General features: G+C 44.0%; 1 protein-coding gene across 1 annotated transcript in view; it reads left to right on the top strand.

Annotated features, from left to right (window-relative positions):
* The window catches only part of LOC132377943 (MAP kinase-activated protein kinase 2-like), a 157,359-nt gene that overhangs the window by 85,764 nt on the left and 46,507 nt on the right, over window positions 1–25,088 (top strand). Inside the window, exons 2-4 of the mRNA XM_059944449.1 lie at window positions 11,653–11,792; window positions 12,698–12,762; window positions 15,395–15,474. Coding sequence (XP_059800432.1) covers window positions 11,653–11,792; window positions 12,698–12,762; window positions 15,395–15,474 — 285 coding nt within the window. The remainder of the gene's footprint in view (window positions 1–11,652; window positions 11,793–12,697; window positions 12,763–15,394; window positions 15,475–25,088) is intronic.

Genomic DNA, 25,088 nt, shown 5'->3' with positions numbered 1-25,088 from the left:
AATCTAATTCCTATTCCCTCCACTAAACACATCAGCAGCCTTCAAGAGAGATGGCTAAGATATGAAGTTGGTAGTTTCAGTGTTTCAACTAGAAGGTTCAGGCTGCCCTGCAGAAGGTAAGGCACGGTTAACAGATCTTGCATTCAGACCAGCTGCAACTGTGTAGGAGGCTGAGGTCCAAGGTCAGAGTTAACTTCCGTCCATTCAGCCCATGATCTCTCTTCCATCCGTATAGCTTAATGATATGAACAGATGCTCTGAGGAAGAAGGAAGAGAAGTTTTGGGATAAAGTGGAATGAGGGTCCAGCAAATGTAACGCTGTTGGGAATTGGAGTCCACAATATTTGTTGTTTGGAGGTGAGGAGAGGGATGTCTGTGGGACATGGCAGAAACTCTGGAGTGGACAGGGGTCTGGTGGAACAGTGTAGGAGGCAGGGAGGGGCTGTCGACAGAATTAATAGGTAGGATAGGGGAAGGGGTATAGTAAGGATGGGGAGAGTGTCACAATGGAATTGGTGGGATTAGCATTGGGAACTGGCAAGGTCAAGGATTGGGGGATAGCACATCAGAGCCAGGGGCTTGGGTGATCACGGGGTCAACATAGCCTTCCTGTGTGGGGGGAACACTGGGATTGTATCAGTGTGAGGGTGGAGGCTGAAATTGGGACTTGGAAAGTTGGTGTGTTAGGGCTGAAGTAATTCCCTTAGCTGGTTATGTCATGGACGCCCTGTGACAGGAAGCTTGCAAATGCTGGAAGCTACAACACAAACACTCGGTGGTCAAGCAATAACTGTGAAGGTAAAAGCCGGTGGCCCCTTTTTTCACATTGAGATCTTGATGTAGGGTCTCAGACTGAAATGTCAACATACATCTTTTGTCTTCACAGATCCTCTTGAACCCAAGGGTTCTACCTGAATTCTGATTTAAATCCTAGAATTTTACAGCATGGCACAGGCCCTTTAGTCCACAATGTTGTGCTACTCCAAGATCAGTCTAACCTTCCCTCACACATAGCCCTCCATTTTTTTTTCATCCATGTGCCTACCTAACGGTTTCTTAAATGCCCCTAATGTATCTGGCAGGGCATTCCACATACTCAACACTCCGTCTCAGTAACAAAAGCCTACCTCTGATATGCCCCTGCACTTTCTTCCAATCACCTTAAAATTATCAAGTTAAACCACTTTTTATTGTCATTTCGACCATAACTGCTGGTACAGTACACAGTAAAAATGAGACAGTGTTTTTCAGGACCATGGTGCTACATGAAACAGTACAAAAACTACACTGAACTACATGAAAACAACACAGAAAAAAAACTACACTAGACTACAGACCTACCCAGGACTGCATAATGTGCACAAAACAGTGCAGGCATTACAATAAATAATAAACAAGACAATAGGCACAGTAGAGGGCAGTAAGTTGGTGTCAGTCCAGGCGCTGGGTATTGAGGAGTCTGATAGCTTGGGGGAAGAAACTGTTACATAGTCTGGTTGTGAGAGCCCGAATGCTTCGGTGCCTTTTCCCAGATGGCAGGAGGGAGAAGAGATTATATGAGGGGTGCATGGGGGCCTTCCTAATGCTGTTGGTAAATGTCTGTAATGGCAGGAAGAGAGACCCCAATGATCTTCTCAGCTGACCTCACTATCCACTGCAGGGTCTTGCGATCCAAGATGGTGCAATTCCCGAACCAGGCAGTGATGTAGCTGCTCAGGATACTCTCAATACAACCCCTGTAAAATGTGATGAGGATAGGGGGTGGGAGATGGACTTTCCTCAGCCTTCGCAGAAAGTGGAGATGGTGCTGAACTTTCTTTGCTATGGAGCTGGTGTTGAGGGACCAGGTGAGATTCTCTGTCAGGTGAACCCCAAGAAATTTGGTGCTCTCAACAATCTCTACCGAGGAGCCGTCAATGTTTAGTGGGGAGTGGTCACTCCGTGCCCTCCTGAAGTCGACAATCATCTCTTTTGTTCACATTAAGAGACAGGTTGTTGGCTCTGCACCAGTCCGTTACCCACTGCACCTCCTCTCTGTAAGCTGACTCATCGTTCTTGCTGATGAGACCCACCACTGTGGTGTCATCGGCGAACTTGATGATGTGGTTCGAGCTGTGTGTTGCAGCACAGTCGTGGGTCAGCAGAGTGAACAGCAGTGGACTGAGCACGCAGCCCAGGGGGGCCTTCGTGCTCAGTGTGATGGTGTTGGAGATGCTGCTCCTGATCCGGACTGACTGAGGTCTCCCAGTCAGGAAGTCTAGTATCCAGTTGCAAAGGGAGGTGTTCAGGCCCAGTAGGCTCAGCTTTCCAATCAGTTTCTGAGGGATGAGTGTGTTGAATGCTGAACTGGTCTATGAACAGCATTCGATCGTATGCCTCTTTTTGGTCCGGGTGGAGGGTGATGGCAATGGCGTCATCTGTTGAGCGGTTGGGACGGTACACAAACTTCAGGGGGTCCAGTGAGGGGGGCAGCAGGGTCTTGATGTGCCTCATGACGAGCCTCTCGAAACACTTCATGATGATGAATGAGAGTGCCACAGGACAGTAGTCATTTAGGCAGGACACTGAAGACTTCTTCAGCACAGGGACGATGGTGGCGGCCTTGAAGCACGTTGGAACGGTGGCGCTGCTGAGGGAGATGTTGAAGATGCTCCCTTGTACTAACCATTGCCAAGCTCGGAGAAAGTCTCTGGCTATCCACTCGATCTATGACTCTCATAATCTTGTACACCTCTATTAAGTCACCCCTCGTCCTCCTTAGCTCCGGTGAGAAAAGCTCTAGCTCACCCAACCTATCCTCATAAAAGATGCTCTTCCCTGTGACAGGAAGATCCTGTTAGCCTTGACAGTCTCAGGACAGTGTGGTCCAAACTCCAAAAAAGATGACAGAGTTTGGGACTGTGGAACAGGGAAGAAGGGTGATTTCTGCTTGAGGTGACCAGTCATAAGAGTCTGAAGTGGTTATTACCACTTTTCATTCTGACAGTGCGGGAGGGGAGTGGGGAAATGATTTCCAATTTATGAATAAGGAAATAGGCAGCTTCACACAATTAAGTTTTGGGCAACTTTTCCTTTTGTAAGGAGAATCAGAATCAGGTTTATTATCATTGACCCGTCATGAAATGTGTTGTTTTGCAGCAGCAGTACAGTGCAGTGCATAAATGTACTGTAAATTAGAATAAAACATAGAAAACCTACAGCACAATTCAGGCCCTTTGGCCCACCAAGCTGTGCTGAACATGTCCCTGCCTTAGAAATTACTTAAGGTTACCCATAGCCCTCTATTTTTCTAAGCTCCATGTACCTGTCCAGGAGTCTCTTAAAAGACCCTATAGCATCCGCCTCCACCACCGTCGCTGGCAGCCCATTCCACACACTCACCACGCTCTGCATAAAATACTTACCCCTGACATCTCCTCTGTACCTACTTCCAAGCACCTTAAAACTGTGCCCTCTCGTGCTAGTCATTTCAGCCCTGGGAAAAAGCCTCTGACTATCCACACAATCAATGCCTCTTATCATCTTGTACACGTCTGTCAGGTCACCTCTCATCCTCTGTTGCTCCAAGGAGAAAAGGCCAAGTTCACTCAACCTTTTCTCATAAAGCATGCTCCCCAATCCAGGCAACATCCTTGTAAATCTCCTCTGCACCATATGGCTTCCACATCATTCCTGTAGTGAGGCGACCAGAACTGAGCACAGTACTCCAAGTGGGGTCTGACCAGGGTCCTATATAGCTGCAGCATTACCTCTCAGCTCTTAAACTCAATCCCACAATTGATGAAGGCCATTGCACCGTATGCTTTCTTAGCCACAGAGTCAATCTGCGCCGTAGCCTTGAGTGTCCTGTGAACTCGGAGCCCAAGATCCCTCTGATCCTCCACACTGCCAAGAGTCTTACCATTCATATTATATTTTGCCATCATATTTGACCTACCAAAATGAACCACCTCACACTTATCTGAGTTGATCTCCATCTGCCACTTCTCAGCCCAGTTTTGCATCCTATCAATGTCCCGCTGTAACCTCTGACAGCCCTCCACACTATCCACAACACCCCAATATATACTGTATATACATAAAGTATATATTTATAAAGTAAATAAATAGTGAGGTAGTGTTCACAGTTTGTTTGGAAATCTGATAGTGGAGGGAAAAAACTGTTCCTAAAACATTGAGTGTGTGTCTTCAGGCTCCTGTACTTCCTCCCTGATGGTAGCAATGAGAAGAGGGCATGTCCTGGGTAATGGGGGTCCTTAATGATGGATGCTGCCTTTTTGAGGCATCATGCTTGTTTAGTAGCAGTCTCACTAAAATGTTAAATTATCAGAGCAAAGTCAGAGGCTTTTTCCCAGGGTTGAAATGGCTAGCCCGAGAGGGCACGGTTTTAAGGTGCTGGGGAGTAGGTACAGAGGAGATGTCAGGGGCAAGTTTTTTACAGAGAGTGGTGAGTGCGTGGAATGGGCTGCCAGTGACAGTGGTGGAGGCGGATACGATAGGGTCTTTTAAGAGACTCCTGCACAGGTACATGGAGTTCAGAGAAAGAGAGGGCTATGGGTAACCCTAGGTAATTTCTAAGGTAAGGACATGTTTGGCATGGCATTGTGGGCCGAAAGGCCTGTATTGTGCTGTAGGTTTTCTGTGTTTCTATACAGCATGGTAACAGGCCTTTCCGATCCAGTGAGCCTAATTTCACTCATGCGATCAATTATCCCACTGACCTGTATGTCTTTGGAATGTGGTAGGAAACCGGAGCACCCGGAGGAAACTCACGCGGTCACGGGGAGGAAGTGTAAACTCCTTCCAGACAGTGATGGAATTGAAGTGGGTCACTGGCGCTTTATAGTGTTACATCAACCGCTAGGCTACCATGCGTTGATTGAGGTAAATTGGATGAAAAGTTATGAGAGTGGATAAACAGTGCCAAATATTTTCAAGTTATCAATAGGTATATGTTACATTGAGCAATGAACAATGATGCAACTGCGGTTAACTAGGGAGGTTATGAAATGGGCAAGATTGAGAGAAAGGGTTACAATATTACTAAGAATTGTAGTGAGATTTGGAGAGCTTTTAAAACAGAAAATGATAAGAGAAATAGATGGATAAAATAAGTATGCATGAATAAACTATAAACTTCTGACAAATATGTATTTAATATTTGAGTAATATCGTAAATATATTATTTGATTAAGCATCCTTTGTTTAAATAATTCATTGTGGGTTGTACGTAATAGTACGTGAATGGCATATGTTATCACGTCGCCACATCATACTCACGCAACTCGCTTAAAGTAAAAAAAAACTAATGTACACAAGTTATCCCAGCTCTCTTGTTAGTTTCTCAATTATTTCTGTGCTTTGGAGTTACAAAACATCCCTCTCTTTGGAAGGGAGGGAGAGAGACAACACACCAAGTTTACAAAAAGGCAGAAAATGGACATTCACTGCTTCATAAAGAGTGAGCACTGGGTGATAACAATCATAAGTTTTAAAAAAGCAGAAATGGCTGACTACATTGGAAAGATAGGTATATGGATTGCACAATGAATAACTGACTCATGCTTATAGAGCAAATTGAGCAGAGTTTTGAAGCAAACGAAAGAGCCAAAGGGAAGCGTGTTCCAGTTTGGTGAGTGCATTGTGTTTACAGTTTCTTTACAAGTTTGACTGCTCCAGCCAAACCAGCAGAGATGAGCTTTGCTGATATTGTGAAAGTAATGCTGCAGGGACATTTAGAACTGAAGCCATTGTTGATTGCAGAATGCTTTAAGTTTCATAAGCAGAATCAAAAGGAAGGAGAGTCCATTCCTTCGAGCATGGCTGAATTGAAGAGATTGAGTGGAGTCAGTTCAGTGACGGGCTAAATGCTGCACCGAGATCGTTTTGTTTGTGAAATCTTACAAGAAAGCATTCAAAAATGGCTCCTAACTGAAGCATAACTTAAATTTAAAAGAATGCTTAATAAACAATACACTTATAATATTACTCAAATATTACTGAACTATTAAATACACAACACTCCTCTCTGCTTAGTTATAAACTCCAACTCAATATAGAATGCATCTCAACTTACATACATAGATATCAAAACAGCGTACTATATAGACATTCACAGTGATTAGCATTTTGACAGTTCTACTTTGGGAAAGTCTATCCTTTCATAAACTTCAGTCAGGTTTCCCCTCGATCTCTAATGCTCCAGTGAATGCAACCCAACTTTGTTCAACCTCTCCTCATAGCTCATACTGCTAATCCAGACAACATCCTAGTAAACATCTTCTGCATCCTTTGAAAGCCTCCACATTCACCTTTTTTATGCAACGGGTGTGTTCACACTTTCTTCACCCTCATCTTCCTCTTAAATATTTCACCTTTCACCCTTAACCCATGACCTCTGGTTCTAATCTCACCCAACCTCAGTGGAAAAAGCCTGCTGCATTTAACCTATCTATGCCTGTCATAATTTTGTAAACCTCTATCAAATCTCCCCTCATTCTTCTATGCTGCAGGATATAGTCCTAACCTATTCAACCTTTCCCTATAACTCAGATCCTCAAGTGCTGGCAACATCCTTATAAATTTTCTCCATACTCTTTCAATCTTTCCTGCAGACGGGCGCTCAGTTCTGCACATAATACTCCAAATTAGGTTTTAACAACATCTTTTATACTGTAACTTCAACATATCATCCTGAATCCTGTAATCAATACTCTACGATTTATGGAAGTCAATCTACGAAACACTCTCTTAATGTCCCCATCTACCTGTGGCAACACTTTCAAGGAATTATGGACCAGTGTTCCCAGATCTCTCTGTTCTATCACACTCCCTAGTGCCATTCCGTTCACAGTGTAAGTCCTACCCTGGTTGGTCATCCCAAAGTACAACACTTCACACTTCTACATGGAAGTTCCATCTTTCATTTTCCAGCCCATTTTCCCCAGCTGGTGCAGATCCTGCTGCGAGCTTTGATAGCCTTCCTTGCTGTCTGCTACGTTCCCAACCTTGGTGCCATCTGCAAGTGTGTTGATCTAATTTTCTACATTGACATCCAGATCTGTGGATCTGATTTCCAGATCCAGATGACAAACAACATTGGACCCAGCACTGATCCCTGCAGCACACTACTAGTTACGGGCCTCCAGTCAGAGTGGCAGCCATCTACTACCAGCCTCTAGTAGCCAATGTCTAGTGCAATGTATATTGGCTACACTGTCTAGTAGCCAACCCACAAGGCCAATGTCTAATTCAATTTATTACTTCATCCTGAATCCCAAGTGACCTGATCAGACTTCCCATGTGGGACCTTGTCAAAGGCTGTGCTGACATCCATGTGGATGACATCCACTGCTTTGCCTTCATCAACTTTCCTGGTAATTCCTTGAACAACTCTTAAGATTGATTAGACACAACCTACCATGCACAAAGCCATGTTGACTGTCCCCAGTCGGTCCCTGTCTATCCAAATACTCACATATCTGGTCCCTTCCAATACCTTACCACTAAGTTATTCTTGTCGACCCACGATGGCTTCACGTCCTGACTGCCATTACGTGCAGTCATAAAGCAACCAGAATCACACATGATACTCCAAATGGTGTCTAACCAAAGAGTGATGCAGCTGCAACAAGGATATTTTGTCTCTTCCATAAGATTGTAATCAACAGTTTAAGCAAGCACAGTCCACACTCTCATTGAGGACAGGAACAGTCATATTATGAGAAATACCATCACTCTTCTAGTTTTTCACAACATCCCAGCCTGAATGTACGTTGCCTTTTCTTCATCATCTTTTATTCAATATCTCAGAAATATTACGTATTTGTAATTATGCTAATTCCAGGAGACCCACCACGTAGACTGGGCAGTAAATATGTCCTTGCCTATGTTCCGACAGCATCAAAATAAACTCTCTGCCGCCCACTAAAAATAGCCTGGACCTCCTTCAGGAACTACAGCTGCATGCATTCTTGAAAGATTTCAAGTGTAACATAACCCCAGGTTCGGTGACATCAACTGTACGTTTCTGTGGTGATGTCACGGTGCAGATTTGCACTCAATCCAGCACTATGTATAACCAAGAGGGAAAGGGGAACATTTAAGCCTAGGGTGATATAGAGAGATTGTAGCTTATATCTATTTGGCAACATATGACCTCAACCGAGAGTTGGAGATGATGGTCTTTGTGTTTGCTCTTCTGGGAATTGCCTTGTTGCTAGTAACCTTGACAAATTGCTGCAATGCAGTGTACAGAAAGCAGCAGCACAGCATGAGCAAAATTAATGATTCTGATACTGTCCTTCCAAAGTTACTGTCTCTCGACCTGTGAACTTCGGCTTTGCTGAAACACTTCCGCTTTTGTCTTGTCATAATTGCTTAAAATTATGAGGGGCAGAGATGACGGTCTTTTTTCCCAGAGTACCGCAGGTTTAGGGTGAGAGGGGAAAGATTTAAAAGGGGCTTGAGGGGGCAACATTTTCCACACAGAGGATGGTGAGTGTATGGAATGAAAAGTCAAAAAAAGTGGTTGAGACAGATAAAGTAGTATCAGTTAAGAAACACTTTAATAGGAACACGGAGGAGTGGGGCTTAGAGGGATTTGGGCCAAATGCAGGAAATTGGGTGGGCACGACATTCAGCATGTGCTGGTTGGGCCAAAGGGTATGTGTCCCTGTTCTATTGCTTTCTGATTCTTTGACTCTATCTCACCCACACGACCATTACACGTTGGCTCACAAATTCCCAGTACCTCAAGAATAAAACTGTTCATTGTTCTATTTAAATATCTCCATAACTTTGCCTTCACATAACTGTTAGGCCTGTAACCTCCTCCAATACAATATACGACTTTGAATTCAGACTAATATATCTCTTTCTTTCTCCACAAATGCTACTTAGCAGTACAGGCCTCTTGGCCCGCGACCTTTTAACATACTCTCAAGACCAATCTAATCCTTCCCTCCTGCAAAGTCCTCCATTTTCTATCATCTGTATGCCTATATAAGGTTCCTTAGATGCTCCTGATGTATCTTCCTCTACCGCCACCCCTGGCAAGGCATTTCATGCACTCGCCACTCTTTGTGTAAAAAAAAACTTACTTCCCTCATCCCCCCTATGCTTACCAACAACCACCGTAAGTTTTTGCCCCATGGTATTACCGTAGATTCCGGACTACAGAGCGCACCTGATTAAAAGCCGCACGCTCTAATTTTAGAAAGAAAATCAATTTTGTACTTGTACAAACTGCACCGGATTTTAAGCCACAGGTGTCCCACATTGTAATATGAGATATTTACACAGAAAGATATTACACGTGAGGATTTTTTAACTTTTAATTAAATCCGTATGGTAACATAAACAAATACATATTGCAAATGCTTTTTTTCGAACAGTGCCTGTAACACAGCTACTTTTAAATATACATATGTATCGGTAACACACAAATTACGTTGCATATACTTTTTTACTGAACAGTGCACGAACAACATTCCAATATCTCCTAACGACTGGTAAAAAAATATATATACTGCAGCCTACCAGGAAAAGTTATTGATCACCTTTAACTTAAAAGCTGCATCATATGCTTTTCTTCGAGTGTTTTCCATGTTGATGAGGGTGAGTACAAATGACTGATTTACAATAATTTAATTGTGAAAGTGCGCTTGATTTATCGTACAATTTCATTGGACCTCTGTGAACTACTCATCAATTTTATTGGTCTTGCTATGATCCCAGCCCCCTCCTTTGTGAGAATCGCAAGAGCACCTGTCGAAGTGGGGGGGGGGGGGGGGGGTCAGTAGACCCAGTAGGAGAGAGAGAGAGAGAAACGTGCCAAATTGCACGTCCCCACCTGGGATACAGAATAAGGCGACAGCGACTATTGTCTCATGGAGACCACGTGAAAAGCCCTCGGGCAAGGTGGGCTGGTTGAGAGAGAGATTGCATCATCCCAACCTGATTGACTCCTGCGACTCCGTGAGAAAGTATAAAGGAGAGTCTCAGGGGGACAGCCCCCTCAGACGCAACAAGAAGACACGAGAGAGTGATCCCGCAGCAGCGGGAAGCCATTCTGAAGGAAGCCACGTGCGTTAGATTCCGGGATTGGAATCTGTGGCTGGAATCACAGAAAACCGCTTTTAACTAACATCGGGGAGAGGAAACCAACACTCCCCCGATTTCACGGAAGATTCATCAAGATTCGGCAAGTTCTTTCTCTTCTCCCCCAATCTCTCTCTCTCGGTCGCCCCATGTGAAACCCAGTGATTTTCAAAGGGCTGAGGCCTGCAGACTTTCTGAGTGACTTTTATATTTCCAACGGACAATCTATTAACCCCTAGACATCAGCAGAGCTCACTTAATGATGAGTGTTACTATACCCGCGCTTTAGATTGAGTGTTGACGATGTGCACTATCTGAATGTATGTATTAACCCTACTTTTGTGTCCCTTTATAAATAAAATGTTCGAAAATAGTGACATCAGACTTCAACGGACCTCTCTATCTTTGCTGGTAAGTTCTCCAGTTACGGGATTCATAACAGTCTACTGTTACGAGGCAAAATGTTTTTGGCGGCATGAAAAAAAAATGCATTAGCCGCACCGTAGTATAGGCCGCAGTATTGCTGCAGTGTTCAAAGCGTGGGAAAAAAGTAGCGGCTTATAGTCCGGAATTTACGTTAGTTATTTGAAAGTCTCTGGCTGTACACTCGATCTGTGTCTCATCTTGTACACCTCTTTCAAGTCACTTCTCATTCTCCTTTGCTCCAAAGAGAAAGGCCCAAGCTCACTCAACCTGTCCTCATCAGACATGCTCTCTAATCCAGGCAGCATCCTGGTAAATCTCTACAAAGCTTCTACATCCTTCCTATAAAAAGGCAACCAGAACTGAACACAATATTCCAAGTGTTGTTTTAACTAGGGTTTTATAGAGCGGCAACATTATCTCACAGCTTTTGAACTGAATCCCCTGACTAATGAAGGGCAGCTTCTTCGCCACGTTATTATCGCAACAAGCCCAAGGACAAGCTGGGTGGGCAACGTGGTCAGTGTGGACTCGTTGGATCAAAAGGCCTGAATCAGGAACTGTTCTGGGGGTGGAACTGAATTCCCTGGTGGTTGTGTTTGGGAGGAAGATGCTGCAGATGCTACGGAGCATTATGGACTATCGTTCTCACCCCCTCCATGACATACTGGAGAAAGAGAGGAGCACTTTTCATAACAGATTGATTCCACTGAGGTACATCACTGAACTCCACAGGAGGTCCTTTCTCCCTCTGGCTGTACGACTCCTCACCTCCTCTTCAAGTACATTAAGCATATGGTTTCACTGCACACCTGTACTTTGCACTGTTACTTTTTAATACATATTTTGTATTGTTTTTATACCTCAATGCTTTTGTATTTTAAAGTATATATTTCTGACTGAGCAACCTCACAGTAATAATTTCCTTCAGATAAATAAAGTTTTATCTTATCCAAGCTGTGTTGCTCTATGACAAGTTGGGATGTAGCAGAACTTGGAATCAAAGCTGAACTTGCATATTTCTGGATTTAAAGTGAACTTTGTGAAGCATTCTGTGGTGCTTGCAGTGGTAACATCGAACATAAATTCATTGTTTCCTTTCCCCCGCCATTCTTCTCTCTATTTTAGATTCTCTATGACAGCCCAAAGGCACGGCGTGAGGTAGACATGCACTGGAGAGCCTCCAGCACCCTGCACATTGTCCGAATTATTAACATCTATGAGAACATGCATCGTGGAAAGCGCTGCCTCTTGATAGTGATGGAATGGTGAGTAAGAAACTAGGGTGCCTGTCAATGCAAAGAGCCAATGATGTTGAAGGGAAACGAGAAGGTGATTATTCTGGGAGCTTGTAGAGATCATATGCTGCCAGGAAACACAATAGAGTCAATGAAAAACTATGCCTTGATTCTACTGTGTTACTTTGTATTTACTGTGAATGCCCACAAGAAAATGAATCTCAGGGTGGTACTTGGTGATGTACTTTGGAAGTAATTGTACCTTTCAGGTCCCTGCCTGCTGAATAAGTTCAAGTAGGAATAGGCTGAATGGTTTCTCAAGGATCCTCTGCCATTCTAAACTGATCTAATCTTAGCTTCCGCTCCGTTTTCCTATAGGTTCTGTGCAATCTCCTCGAATACCAAAAATGTGACTAAAATGACTTGAGTATAAGGGCTCTCTATGGTGGAGCTTCTAAAGAACCCCTGCTCTCTGAGAAAAGAAGTTCCTTCTATCCTCACCTTAAAATGGATGACTTCATATTCCGAACCTATGCCCCCAAATCAAGTATCCCTTGGGATAAATACCCTTTAGATGTACCTCGTCATGCCCTGTGTTATTTATATATTCTTCTCCTCAGGAGGATTGATTTGACCATTGAGATAATATTTCTTCAACTTGATATTTAAAATACAAGCAACAAGACTTAAATGTTTAAGTAACAGCCCACTCCACTGGCATTTGATGAACTTTCACATGGGATGAGGAAGTTGGAGATGTAAAAGTTTGGAAATAGATCAAATTGATTTAAAAAAAACACTTAAGGCGAAAAGCCAATTGCTAAAGGTTTATTTCTGGCTGATATACTCTAGATCAATTCTTTTCAGTAAATGCAGTGTTCACTTACTTGTGTATTTCTCTGTCACTCCCTGTCCTCCCGGTCCCACCTCTGCAGCATGGAAGGAGGCGAATTGTTTAGCAGAATCCAAGATCGAGGTGACCAGGCCTTTACTGAGAGGGGTAAGTCATGAGCAAAAAGCAATCTGCTGGGGAAACTCAGCAGGTCAGGCAGCATCTGTGCAGGAAAAGGAAACATCAACATTCGAGACCATGCATTGGGACTCAGAGTGTGGAGGGGAGCTGAGTGGTGGGAGGGAGGGATTAGATGTGCTGTCCTGTGATAGGTGGATTTGAGTGAGATGGGGAATGATGGACAGGTGGGGAGTGGAGAGGGAAGGTAGAAACAAACATTAGGGATGATAAGTGGAACCAGCTAAGAGAGGGATGATGGACAGATGGATGAGGGGGTAGGAAGAGTAGACCAAGTGAAAATGAGCTAACTCCACTTAATATCGTCCCTGCAAGCTGTGACCTTCCTGCACTGCCACACAAACGATAGGGGAAATGACCACGATCATAACCACTGACAGTGTCAATCAAATCCAGTTTATTCACCAGTTTCCTGGAAGCAAGTTGTTATGCGTCTTGGTGGCTGCACGCATTGCCGATACCAGGAACTTGACCTGCTGGGAAAGCAATCATATAATCTCCTTATTAAAATTATTGAAGCGACTGTGGCAGAGTTTCTGGCAAGTTGACTAGGCACGTCATGGAACAGTGCAGATGATATTAATTTAACACACACACACACACAAGGCTGGGGGAGCTCAGCAGGTCAGGCAGCATCTATGGAAAGGAATAAAGAGTCAACGTTTTGGGCTGAAAGTTTCAACAGGATGGCCTGAAATGATACTGATTAGCAAATTGAAATTGGGACTAAGGAACAGGGGCTTAAACATATTTTATCCAAAGACATAGAGCTCTGAGGTTCAATGAGGAATGCGTGGACTGCAGTGAGCGCCTTTGGTCATTCAAACTCTGGGATGCTTGTGCCTAGTATCCCTGCTAGAGAGCGCAGGGAAAGGTGGAATGGGAGCTGGCTCACACACTCAGATGGGCTGCGGTACCATCCTGCCTTTTGCTTTGTTCTGTGTCCTGCAGCACTCCACGGAGTCAAAACCTGATACCCTGCCAAGAGATGTCTTTGGGCAAGAGGCTTTTAGGCAGAATTGTGAAGGGGGGGAGTTGCAGAGTGGCTGTCTGTAGGAAATGGGAGTTCGTCAGAAGCCCAGGGTTGGAAGGAGATGACATTGAGTAATCAGATGGCATGAGTTAACCATGTAACAACATATCAGGAGGGTGTCGGCAGAGGAGAGGAAAGAAACCAGCTTCTTGGAGTGTGATATTTTTCTACGGCTGAAGTGACATTTGCCAAGAAATTGCATTGTTCTAATTACTCCACAAAAATGCTAAACGGTCAAGTTCACAGTTGATCTATTTCATAGTGGAAGTCACGGCTCAGATCAGAGAATCTGGAGTGAGATCTTGACTCCCTGATCACACTGCAAAATGACTGTTGTTAAATGCCAGTTTGATTGCTGTTTTTTATACTGATGACTTCTAGAGCATTGTGTAAAAATGGTGATGGCTTTATAAATGGTGGCGATCTCTTGACTCTGGTTCAGAAGATGCGAGTCCCAGCACAGAGACCCGAGGACAGAAATGTGGACTGAAACTCCATTGGAGGGTCACACTACACTGAGGAGAATTTTCCTCAGTGTCCTGGCTGGCACTTGTCCCTCAACCAACGTTGTTAAAAATATCATCTGGCCATCATCACGTTACTGTCTGTGAGATCTTGTTGTTCACACTCACTTCTGGCTTGTACTCTTTCCTCTCCCCCTTGCCATGATGGGTCTTAGCCAATGTCCCCTCTAATTCTGCACACCAGTGTGCGCAAAATTCTTGTGCTGAACAGTTGACGCAGACATGCGTGCACTGAATAATTCCTTCAATACAAACAGTATAAATAAGCCAGTTCTAAAATCCGCAGACAAATCATCACAAACTCCACATTCCCAACACTGTCCACATTAGAAGCCAGAAAAGAAAATATGATTGTGTACAATCCAGATATATACTGAACATAACCAATGAGGTAGAGCGTGACAACCTTTTGTGTGCAGTACAAATTCCTTTGTGCACTGGTAGCAAAAGATGACTGTGTTTGCAGACCCTAGAGGGAACATTGATCTTAGCCCAAAACATTGAATATTTATTCCTCTCCATAGATGCTGCCTGACCTGCTGAGTTCCTGGAGCGTTTTGTATGTATTACTTTGGATTGAATTAGATTGGCTTATTATTGTTCCAGGTACCAAACTACAATAAAGATCCTTTGTTTTGGGTGCCACCCAATTGGATCATGCCATATGTAATTGCATATGGTGATAAAAGGAAACTAGAATACAGAGTATAGTACTGTAGCGACAGACTAAATGCAGAGTAGGCAGACAGAAAGTGCAGGGGCTACAACGGTGCAGGTCTGAAGATCGAGAGTTCACTTTAACATAGAGGGCTCCATTCCAGAGTCTGATGACAATGGCATAGAGTCTGGTAGTACGTGCTTCCAGGATTTTGTATCTTCTGCCCCAGAGGTCAAGGGAGATCATCATTGTTTCTATGTCAAAACAGTGTCAACACAATGAACATTATTGGCTGAATAGTGCACTAAAATATTTTGAAAGAAACTTGATAGGCACAAGCTCGTCTATTCAGTGAATTATTTATTACTTCCTTTGTATATTTTGCAGAAGCCTCGGAAATAATGAGGGACATAGGGAGTGCAATTCAGTACCTCCATGCACTGAACATAGCTCACAGGGATGTCAAGGTAAGATTTGTAAGTTCTCTGTATTATTAGAACTCATCAAACGATTCAAGAGTTTTTTTAGGCTGATCTACAGCTACACTGTCATGATCTACAGCTTTACAGTGGCTGTAATCACCGATCAGGGTTCAATTCCCACCACTGCCAGTAAGGAACTTCTACAATCTCCCTGTCACCACGTGTTCCAGTTTCCTCCCACATTCCACAGACCTGCAGTTGGGGTTAGTGAGTTGTGGGCACGCTATGTTGGCGCCAGAAGCATGGTGAGACATGCCAACTGCTCAGCACAACCCTCACTGATTCAATTTGATGCAAAACGACATATTTCACTGTATGTCTTGACGTATTCTATGACAAGTTAATTTCTAAACAATAATTTTTAAGAAAGTGAAGGAAAATTGTGAGAGGTTTGTGCATTGAGATGTTGGAAAGAAAGGCTGTGACCTGATCAGATCGACCAGAGGGTGGGGAGGGGGTGGGTGCTGGAACTATGATCCACTTTTGAGACCTCTAACCTTTCAATTCAAAACTTAGAAATTCCAGCACATTTCAAAGGCAGTTAACTAGCATTTAAAATTCTTTCAGATGATTAAATACTTTTCCACCCTCTCTCTGATGTGAATATTGTTCCTGCATTTTTGCCACTTTGTGTGTTGCTAATCCCTTGGAAACAATGAATAAGTATTCCCTTTCCAATCCTTTGGATATCTTCCAGTATCTGAGACCAATTCTGCTGCCTCTCTTAGTGGACCCAAAAGTGACCCAACTTTATAACATCTATTGGGTTCAAATGAATGCCATCATATTTCTGTTTATTTCCTTCACGTTCTCTATAAAACCGTGACAGTGCAGTATTGTAATGCTCTTACAGCGCTAGTAACCTGAGTTCATTTCTGTTGCTGGCTGTAAGAAGTTTGTACATTCTCCCTGTGACCATGTGAGTTTCCTCAGGGAGCTCCAGTTTCCTCCCACATCCCAAAGAAGCATGGGTCAGTAGCATTATGGGTGGGAAAGGCCTGTTACTGTGTTGTATCTCTAAATAGAAAATAAATAAACTAAATTTAATCCCTACTGCCCGCATGTGGGTTCATACTAGGTGCAGTGTGTGCTCTGCCCTCTCAGCCTCTCCCATTAGTTGAGACCATGCCACAACACCCAGATATTACAACATTACCGTGTTGGTTTACATAGTTCAGTGTAGTTTTTGCATTGTTCATGTAGCAACACAGTCCTGAAAAATGTTGTCTCGTTTTTACTGTGTACTTTACCAGCATTTATGGTCGAAATGACAATAAAAAGTGTCTTGACTTGACACTATACCAAGTGCATTATTTCATTTGATTACAGATGCCCCCTTTATTCCACCCAGTGCCCTCCCTCACTTCTGTTACCAAGACCAGTTGCTTTCTCCCTTACCTGGTTCTGCAGAATGGTATTCAACCTGAAACAATGACTGTTTTGCTTTCCGCAGATGCTGCCTGACCTGCTGAGTTTTTCCAACAGTTTTCAGTTTTTATGTCAGATTTCCAGCAGCTGCAGTTTGTTTGCTTTACATTTGCACTTGATCACCCGTGTGAGCTTCACAGTCCAGCAATGTGTCAGATTTAAAATTTCTCAGTATGACTACTGTGATGGTGTAACTTTCTCTGCTCCTACAAGCCACTGGTTCCTACAGCTTGTGAATCCTTTACCGTTTCTCCTGCCATTGTCACTGAAAAGCTCCCTTTAAGATCAAGATTCAAATTTATTTATCATGTGTACATTGAAATGTACAAGTGAAATGTGTCATTTACATTAACAAAGAACACAATCTAAGGATGAGGATGTGTTAAGAGCAGCCCACAAGTGTTGCCACGCATTCTGGCGCCAACGCAGCGTGCCCGTAGTGGAGTCCCGCCCGGAGCTATTCGGCAGGGAAGCAGATCCTTTGGCCCACCCATCCGTGCTAACCCTGACTCAGCCAGTCCCACTTAAAGTGTCTGGCCCAAATCCCTATAACCGTTTCCTCTCTTTGTACCTATCCAATAGTTTTTAAATATTGTAATTGTCTTATACGCTTCAACCACTTCCACTGGTGCCTGGTTCCATAAACACCCAACCTCTCTGTGAAAAAGTTGCCCCTCAGATCCCTTCTAAATCTTTTCCATCTCACTTTACATTCATGCCGTGTAGTTTTAGACTTCACTACCAAGGGGAAAATATGGCCTATTCGCCCTATCTATGTACCTCCTGATCTTATAAATCTCCTACATAGCTTATCCTCCCTCTCCTTGTAACTCAAAGCTTCCTGTCCTGGTAACAGACTCATAAATCCTTTTTGCATGCTTTCCAGCTTAACGACATCCTTCCTGTTGCGGGGCAACCAGATCTGTATGCAGTCCTCTAACTGTGGCCTGACTAACATCTCGTATAGGTCCCAATGGCCGAGCTCAATGTTCTGACCAACGAAAGCCAGTATGAACCCCGACCAGATGAACTGCACTCTAGGGTTCTGAAAGAGGTAGCGCTGGAGATTCTGGTGGCATAAGCACTCTCTTTCAAAAATCATTGGAGTCTGGTATGGTGCCAGAGGACTTTAAAACTGCAAGGCAGTAGAAAGCGAATTATAGTCCAGTTAGCCTGACCTCAGTGGTTGGGAAGATGTTGGAGTCAATTGTTAAGGATGAGGTGATGGAGTATGTGGTGACACAGGACAAGATAGGACAAAGTCAGCATGATTTCCTTAAGGGAAAACCCTGCCTGACGAACCTGTTGGAATTCTTTGAGGAGATTACAAGTAGGATAGATACAGGGGATGTAGTGGATGTTGTATATTTGAACTTTCAGAAGGCCTTTAACAAGGTGCTACACATGAGGCTGCTTACCAAGTTAAGAGCCCGTGGTATTACAGGAGAGTTACTAACGTGGTTAGAATATTGGCTGATTGGAAGAAGGCAGCGAGTGGGATTAAAAGATCCTTTTCTGGTTGACTGCCAGTGACAAGTGGTGTTCCATAGGGGTCAGTGATGGGACCACTTCTCTTTATGCTGTATATAAATGATTTAGATGATGGAATAGATGGATTTGTTGCCAAGTTTGCAGATGATACGAGGATTGGTGGAGGGGCAGGTAGTGTTTAAGAAACAGGTAGGATAGAGAAGTACTTAGACAGATAAGGAGAATGGGAAAGAAAGTGGCAGATGAATTATAAGGTTGGAAAATGCACGGTCATGTACCTTGGTAGTAGAAATAAATGTGCGGGCTCTAAGACTCTAATGTTATCTAAGACTAAATGGGGAAAAAATCCAAAAGTTCTGAGATGCAAAGGGACTTGGGAATCCTTGTGCAGAACACCCTAAAGGTTAACTTGCAGGTTGAGTCAGTGGTGAGGAAGGCAAATGGATTGTTAGCATTCATTTCAAGAGGCCTAGAATACAAGAGTAAGAATGTGGTGCTGAGGCTTTATAAGTCAGTTGTGCTGACATTGGAGAGGGTTCAGAGGAGTTTCACAAGGATGAGTCCAGGAATGAAAGGGTTATTGTATGAGGAACGTTGTTTGATAGCTCTGGGTCTGTACTTGGGACATGGCATTACTGGGAGAAGGCTGGGAAATGGGGTTGAGGGGGAGAAACAAAAGGATTAACCATGATTGAATGGTGGAGCAGACTTGATGGGCTAAATGGCCTAATTCTGCTCCTAGGTTTTATGGTCTTGTGGTTTCCTGCCATTCCTCAGCCCACTGATCCAGCTATTCAATACAATCTTCAATAATGTTAGAGTCTTAGAACACTACAGAAGAAAAATAGGCCCTTTGGCCTATCTAGTCCATGCTGAGCTATTATTGTGCTAGTTCCATCGACCTGTACCCCTCCCATCCATGTACCTATCTAAATTTCTCTGAAATGTTGAAACTGAATCTGCACCTATCACTTCTGCTAGCAGCTTGTTCCACACTGCGCCAGCCCTCAAGAGAAGAAGATCCCCCTCGTGCTCCAGTTAAGCATTTCACCTTTCGCTCCTAACCCATGACCTCTCCTTCTAGTCAGTGGAGAAAGCCTGCTTACATTTAACCCATCTGTGCTCCTCATTATTTTGTATACCTCTATCAATTTTCCCCTCAGTGTTCTATGTTCAAAGGAATAAAGTCAAGTTTATTGTCATTTAACTACATATATGTATATAACCATATAATGTACTGTATATAGAAACAAGGTGACATTTCTTTGAACCAGAGTGTAAAGCACATAACACACGATAACTTATGAAGGTAAGGATAAAATCTATGTATGAATCACCCATAAATAAAAACCTAAAGTGAATTAATATTAAATATTGTAGTAATGTAACAGATTAACCAGCGACACTCTGAATATAATGTGGCAGGGAGTTCAGAAGCCTAATGACCTGAGGGAAGAAACTGTATCCCATTCTTGTTTTTATGCATCAGAGTCCCCTGCCTGATGGTAGGAAATCAAAGAGGATGCTGGATGGATGTGTGGGATCCTTAGTAATACTAAGGGCCCTGTGTATGAAGCGCTCCTGATAAATATCCCCGGTGGATTACAGGGAGAACCCCCATGATCCTCTCAGCTGTTCTCACTGTAGGGACTTCCAGTCCAATGCTCGACTGCTTCCACACCAGATGGAGATGCAACTTGTCAGGATGCTGTCAATGGTGCTCCTGTAAGATGGAGGGTGGGAGCCTTGCTTGCTTCAGTCTTTGGAAGGGGAGGCACTGCTGTGCCTTCTTGTTCAGGGAGGTGATGTGAAGGGACCAGGTGAGGTCATCCATGATGTGACCTCCCAGGAACTTGGTGCACTTCACTGTCTATGGAGGAGCCGTGCATTCGCAGAGGGGGAGGGTTTGTCTGCGCCTTCCTGAAGTCCACAATGATCTCCTTTGTCTTCTCCATGTTTAAGCTTAGATTGTTCTCACACCAATCCACCAGCCGCTCCACTTCCTCTCTCTACTCCGTCTCGTCACCATTCTTGATAAGCCAACCACCGTTGCGTCATCCACAAACTTGATGACACAGTTTGAGCTGGATCCCGAGACACAGTCGTGCGTCAGCAGTGTGAACAGCAGTGGGCTGAGCACACAGCCCTGGGGAGCACTAGTGCTCAGTGTAAAGGGACGGGAGACATTGCTGCCCATTCAGATTGACTGTGGCCTTACAGTTTAGGAGTCCAGTGCCCAATTGCAGAGGGAGATGTTGTGACCCAGCAAGGACAGTTCCCCCACCAGTTTCTGGAGTATGATGGTGTTGAACGGCAAACTGAAGTCTATAAACAGCTGTCTGACATATGGGAACCCATTCTCCAAGAGGGACAGAACAGAGCAGCGGGCAGAGGCTGGTGCATCGTCAAAGGATTGATTTGAGCGATAAGTGAACTGGAAAGGGTTCAGTGTAGCTGGGAGAAAGGCTTTAATGTGCTTCATGATCAGCCGCTCTAAGTATTTCATAGTAGTTGATGTTAATACCACCAAACAATATTCATTTAGGCAGGTTACTGTCACCTTCTTTGGCACTGGAATGCTGGTTGCCATCTTGAAAACCGAGTGGACAATAGATTGTTCCAGGGAGATGCTGAATATATCTGTCAGCCATCTTTCAGAACCCAACCTGGTATATTATTGGGCCCTACAGCTTTGCAAGGGTTGATTCTGGACACAGTCTTCCTCACCTCAGCTTCAGCCAGACGGAGTGTCTGCTCCCCTGGGGGGAGGGCTGCCTTCCTCACCAACACCTTGTTCTGTGCAGCAAACTGAGCGTAGAAGACATTCAGCCTCTGGGAGTGAAGCATCCTGGTCAGTGATGCACGGGGTAGACTTGTAGACTGTAACTCTGTGAATTCCCTGCCACGTGCGCCCCAGGTCTCTGGTATCGTAGGAGTGACTAAATTCTCTGAGAATGCTCCCATTTCGCCTTCCTGATGGAGTGGGAAAGCACACTTCTTATTTCTCTGTGAGCATCTCTCGATCTAAAAGCAACATCACGATCCCTCAGCCTTGCCTGTCCTAAAGTCTTACCCTGTTCAATCTTTCCTTATAACTCAGGTCCTCCAGTCCCAGCAACATCCTTGTAAATTTCCCCTGCATTCATTCAATCTTATTTATATCTTTCCTGTGGGTGGGTGACCAGAACTGCACACAATACTGCAAATTAGGCCTCATTGATGTCCTTTACAACTTCAACATAACATCACAACTCCTGTACTTTTCAATACTTTGGTTTATGAAGGTCAATGTGCCAAAAACTTTCTTTACGACTCTATCTACCTGTGAGGTCACTTTCAAGGAATTATGGATTTGTATTCCCAGATCCCTCTGTTCTACCCCTCTCCTCAGTGTACGTGCTGCCCTGGTTTGTCTTCCCGAAGTGCAACACCTCACACTTGTCTGTATTAAATTCCATCTGCCATGCTTCAGCTTATTTTTCCAGCTGATCCAGCATTTTTCCGGATGCTGCTGCAAGCTGTGATAGCAGCCCCACCCCACCAGGTCCCAGTCTTGGTATCAGCTGCACATCCGGTTTACTACATTATCATCCAGATCATTGATACAAACAATGGACCCAGCACTGTCCTGTGGCACACCACTAGTCACAGGCCTCCAGTCAGAGAGGCAACTACCACTACCACTCTCTGTCTTCTGCCATGAAGCTAATGTTGAATCCAATTTACTACCTCATTCTGAATGCCAAGGGACTGGACTGACCTCCCATGCAGGACCTTGTCAAAGACCTTGCTAAGTCCATGTGGACAACATTCACTACCATGCCTTCATCAACTTCCCTGATAACTTCTTCGTTAGACACGACCCACCATGCACAAAGCCATGCCAACTATCCCTAATCAGTCCCTGTCTACCCAAATACTTATACATCTGGTCCCTTAGAATACCTTCCAATAATTTACCTACTGCTGATGTCTGCTTCACCGGCCTATCATTTCCTACCTTCTTCATAGAGCCTTTCTTAAACAATGGAACAACAGGAGCAACCTCCAGTCATCAACCACCTCACCCATGGCTGAGGGTATTTGACATACCTCTGGCAGAGCCCCTAGCCTCTCACGAGGTCTGAGGGAACAGCTTGTCTGGTTCTGGGGAGTTGCATCAAGAAATGGGTACTTCTCTGTAATCCATATATGGTCCATGACCTTACTGTCATTGAGCCTCAGTTCTATAGGGGCTGTGCTCGTCTCAAGACTAAGTCCAGATGCAAAAAAATCCGTTGATGTCGACCTCTCATTTTTTTTCCGCTCCATGCATAAATGACCATGCTGATCTTCAGGAGCATCAATTTTGTCCCTTGTTATCTTTTTCCTCTTCATATTAGGTATCTGTAGAAGCCCTTGAGATTCTCCTTCACCTTGTCTGCTAGAGCAACCTCATGCCATCTTTTAGGCCCCACTGATTTCCCTCCTAAGAGTTATCTTGCTTTTCTGACACTTCTCAAGTACCACATTTGGCTGGGTTGAGAGGAAATTTCTTCACTAGTAAATCTATGGTATCTTCTACCACAGAGAGCTGCAAAGACCAGGTAGCTGAAAGAGTTAGACTCCGAAACTCAGAGGGCATCGGGTAATGGGACAGATTGAAAATATATTGAGGCAGAAGATTTGGCATAATCTTATGAAATGGCAGAGCAGTCTCCAAGGGTTTAAGTGGAGAGGATGTTTATTTTAGTGAGGGAGCCTAGGACCAGAGGGCGCAGCCTCAGAATAGGATGTCCTTCCACAACAGAAATGAGGAGGAATTTCTTTATTTCGATAGAAAGTGATGAACCTGTGGAATTCATTGCTACAGACGGTTGTGCAGGCCAAGTCCTTGGATATATTTAAAATGGAAGTTGATAGGTTCTTAATTAGTAAGGGTGTCAAAGGTTATGTGGAGAAGGAAGGAGAATACCTTCTATGTCTGCTTTGACCGTCAAAGCATGGAGGAACCTTTACGAACTCCCACAGCCCCTGGTGACCCTGTGATCTCAGTCTCTGAGGCTGATGTGAGAGCACCCTTCAGGAAGGTAAACCCACAGACAGCACCCGGCCCAGACAGGGGAACTAAAGACTTGTCCTGATCAACTGCCTGTAGTGTTCATCGATATATTTAACCTCTCACTTCAGCAGTCTGAGGTACCCACATGCTTCAAGCAGCCTTCAGTTATACTGGTGCCATGAGGAGTGTAGTGACTTGCCTCAATGACTATCCTTCAGTATATCCACTGTGGTGAAGAGCTTTGAGAGGTTGGTGATGAAACATATCAACTCCTGCTTAAAGAGCAACTTGTATCTACTTCATTTTGCCTACTAGTCCACGGCAGATGTCATTTCTTTGGCTCTTCACTCAACCACGGAACATCTGGACAGAAAAAGTGCATTCTCCAGGATGCTCTTTTAATAGACAATAGACAATAGGTGCAGAAGTAGACCATTCGGCCCCTCGAGTCTGCACCGCCAATCTGAGATCATGGCTGATCATTCACTATCAATACCCAGTCCCTGCCTTGTCCCCATATCCCTTGATTCCCCTATCCATCAGATATCTATCCAGCTCCTTCTTGAAAGCATCCAGAGAATTGGCCTCCACCGTCTTCCGAGGCAGTGCATTCCACACCTCCACAACTCTCTGGGAGAAGAAGCTCTTCCTCAACTCTGTTTTAAATAACTGACCTCTTATTCTCAATCCATGCCCTCTGGTACTGGACTCTCCCAACATCTGGAACATATTTCCTGCCTCAATCCTAACAAATCCTTTAATTATCTTAAACGTTTCAATCTTTTTTTGACTACTGCTTGGCATTCATTACCATAATCCTCTCAAAACCAGTCAATAAGCTTCAAGACTTTGGCCTCAATACCTCCCTGTGCAATTGGATCTTCAATTTCCTCACTTGCAGACCCCAGCCAGATAGGATTGGCTACAACATCTCCTCCACGATCTCCATCAGCACGTGCATCATGAGGCTGGCCCTTAGCCCCCTTGCTCTACTCACTAATACTTGCGACTGTGAGGCACAGCTCCAATACCATACTGACAACACCCCTGTCGTTGGCCAAATCAAAGGTGGTGACGAATCAGTATGTAGAAGGGAGAATAAAAATCTGGTTGAGTGGTGTCACAACAGCAAGCTTGCACTCAGTGTCAGCAAGACCAAGTGATGTGTATATACTTTGATAATAAATTTGCTTTGAACTTGAAAGGGATTGAGAGGGGTAATATATCAGTCATGATGGAATGGTAGAGCAGATTCGATGGGCCAAATAGCCTGATTCTGCTCCTTTATCTTATGGCCTTATGATCTTATGGCTTATTCTTGCTCCTGCGTTGCTGAGTTACCTAACTTGCTATGCACCTCCTTCATCTTCTTAACCAGGGCTTCAGTATCTCTCGAAAACCAAGGTGCCCTAAACCTGTTAACCTCGCCTTTTATTCTGACAGGAACATAATAACTCTGTAGGCTCAAAATTTCACTTTTCCCATATAAGTGCAGGATTTTTTTTACTCAATTTCTAGGAGTAATCCTGTAGAGGAGGAAATTATGGTGTAATTTTCCACCCTAGGTTCTGTTTATAAACTCCACAATGTTTATTTTCACAATATTAGAAAGGTTGGAAGCACTGTCCTGCAGACGAGA

This window comes from Hypanus sabinus, chromosome 19 (assembly GCF_030144855.1).
Source record: "Hypanus sabinus isolate sHypSab1 chromosome 19, sHypSab1.hap1, whole genome shotgun sequence".
Lineage (NCBI taxonomy): Eukaryota > Metazoa > Chordata > Chondrichthyes > Myliobatiformes > Dasyatidae > Hypanus > Hypanus sabinus.
Note: the sequence above shows the minus strand (reverse complement) of the source record. Positions and strands in the feature narration are given on the sequence as shown.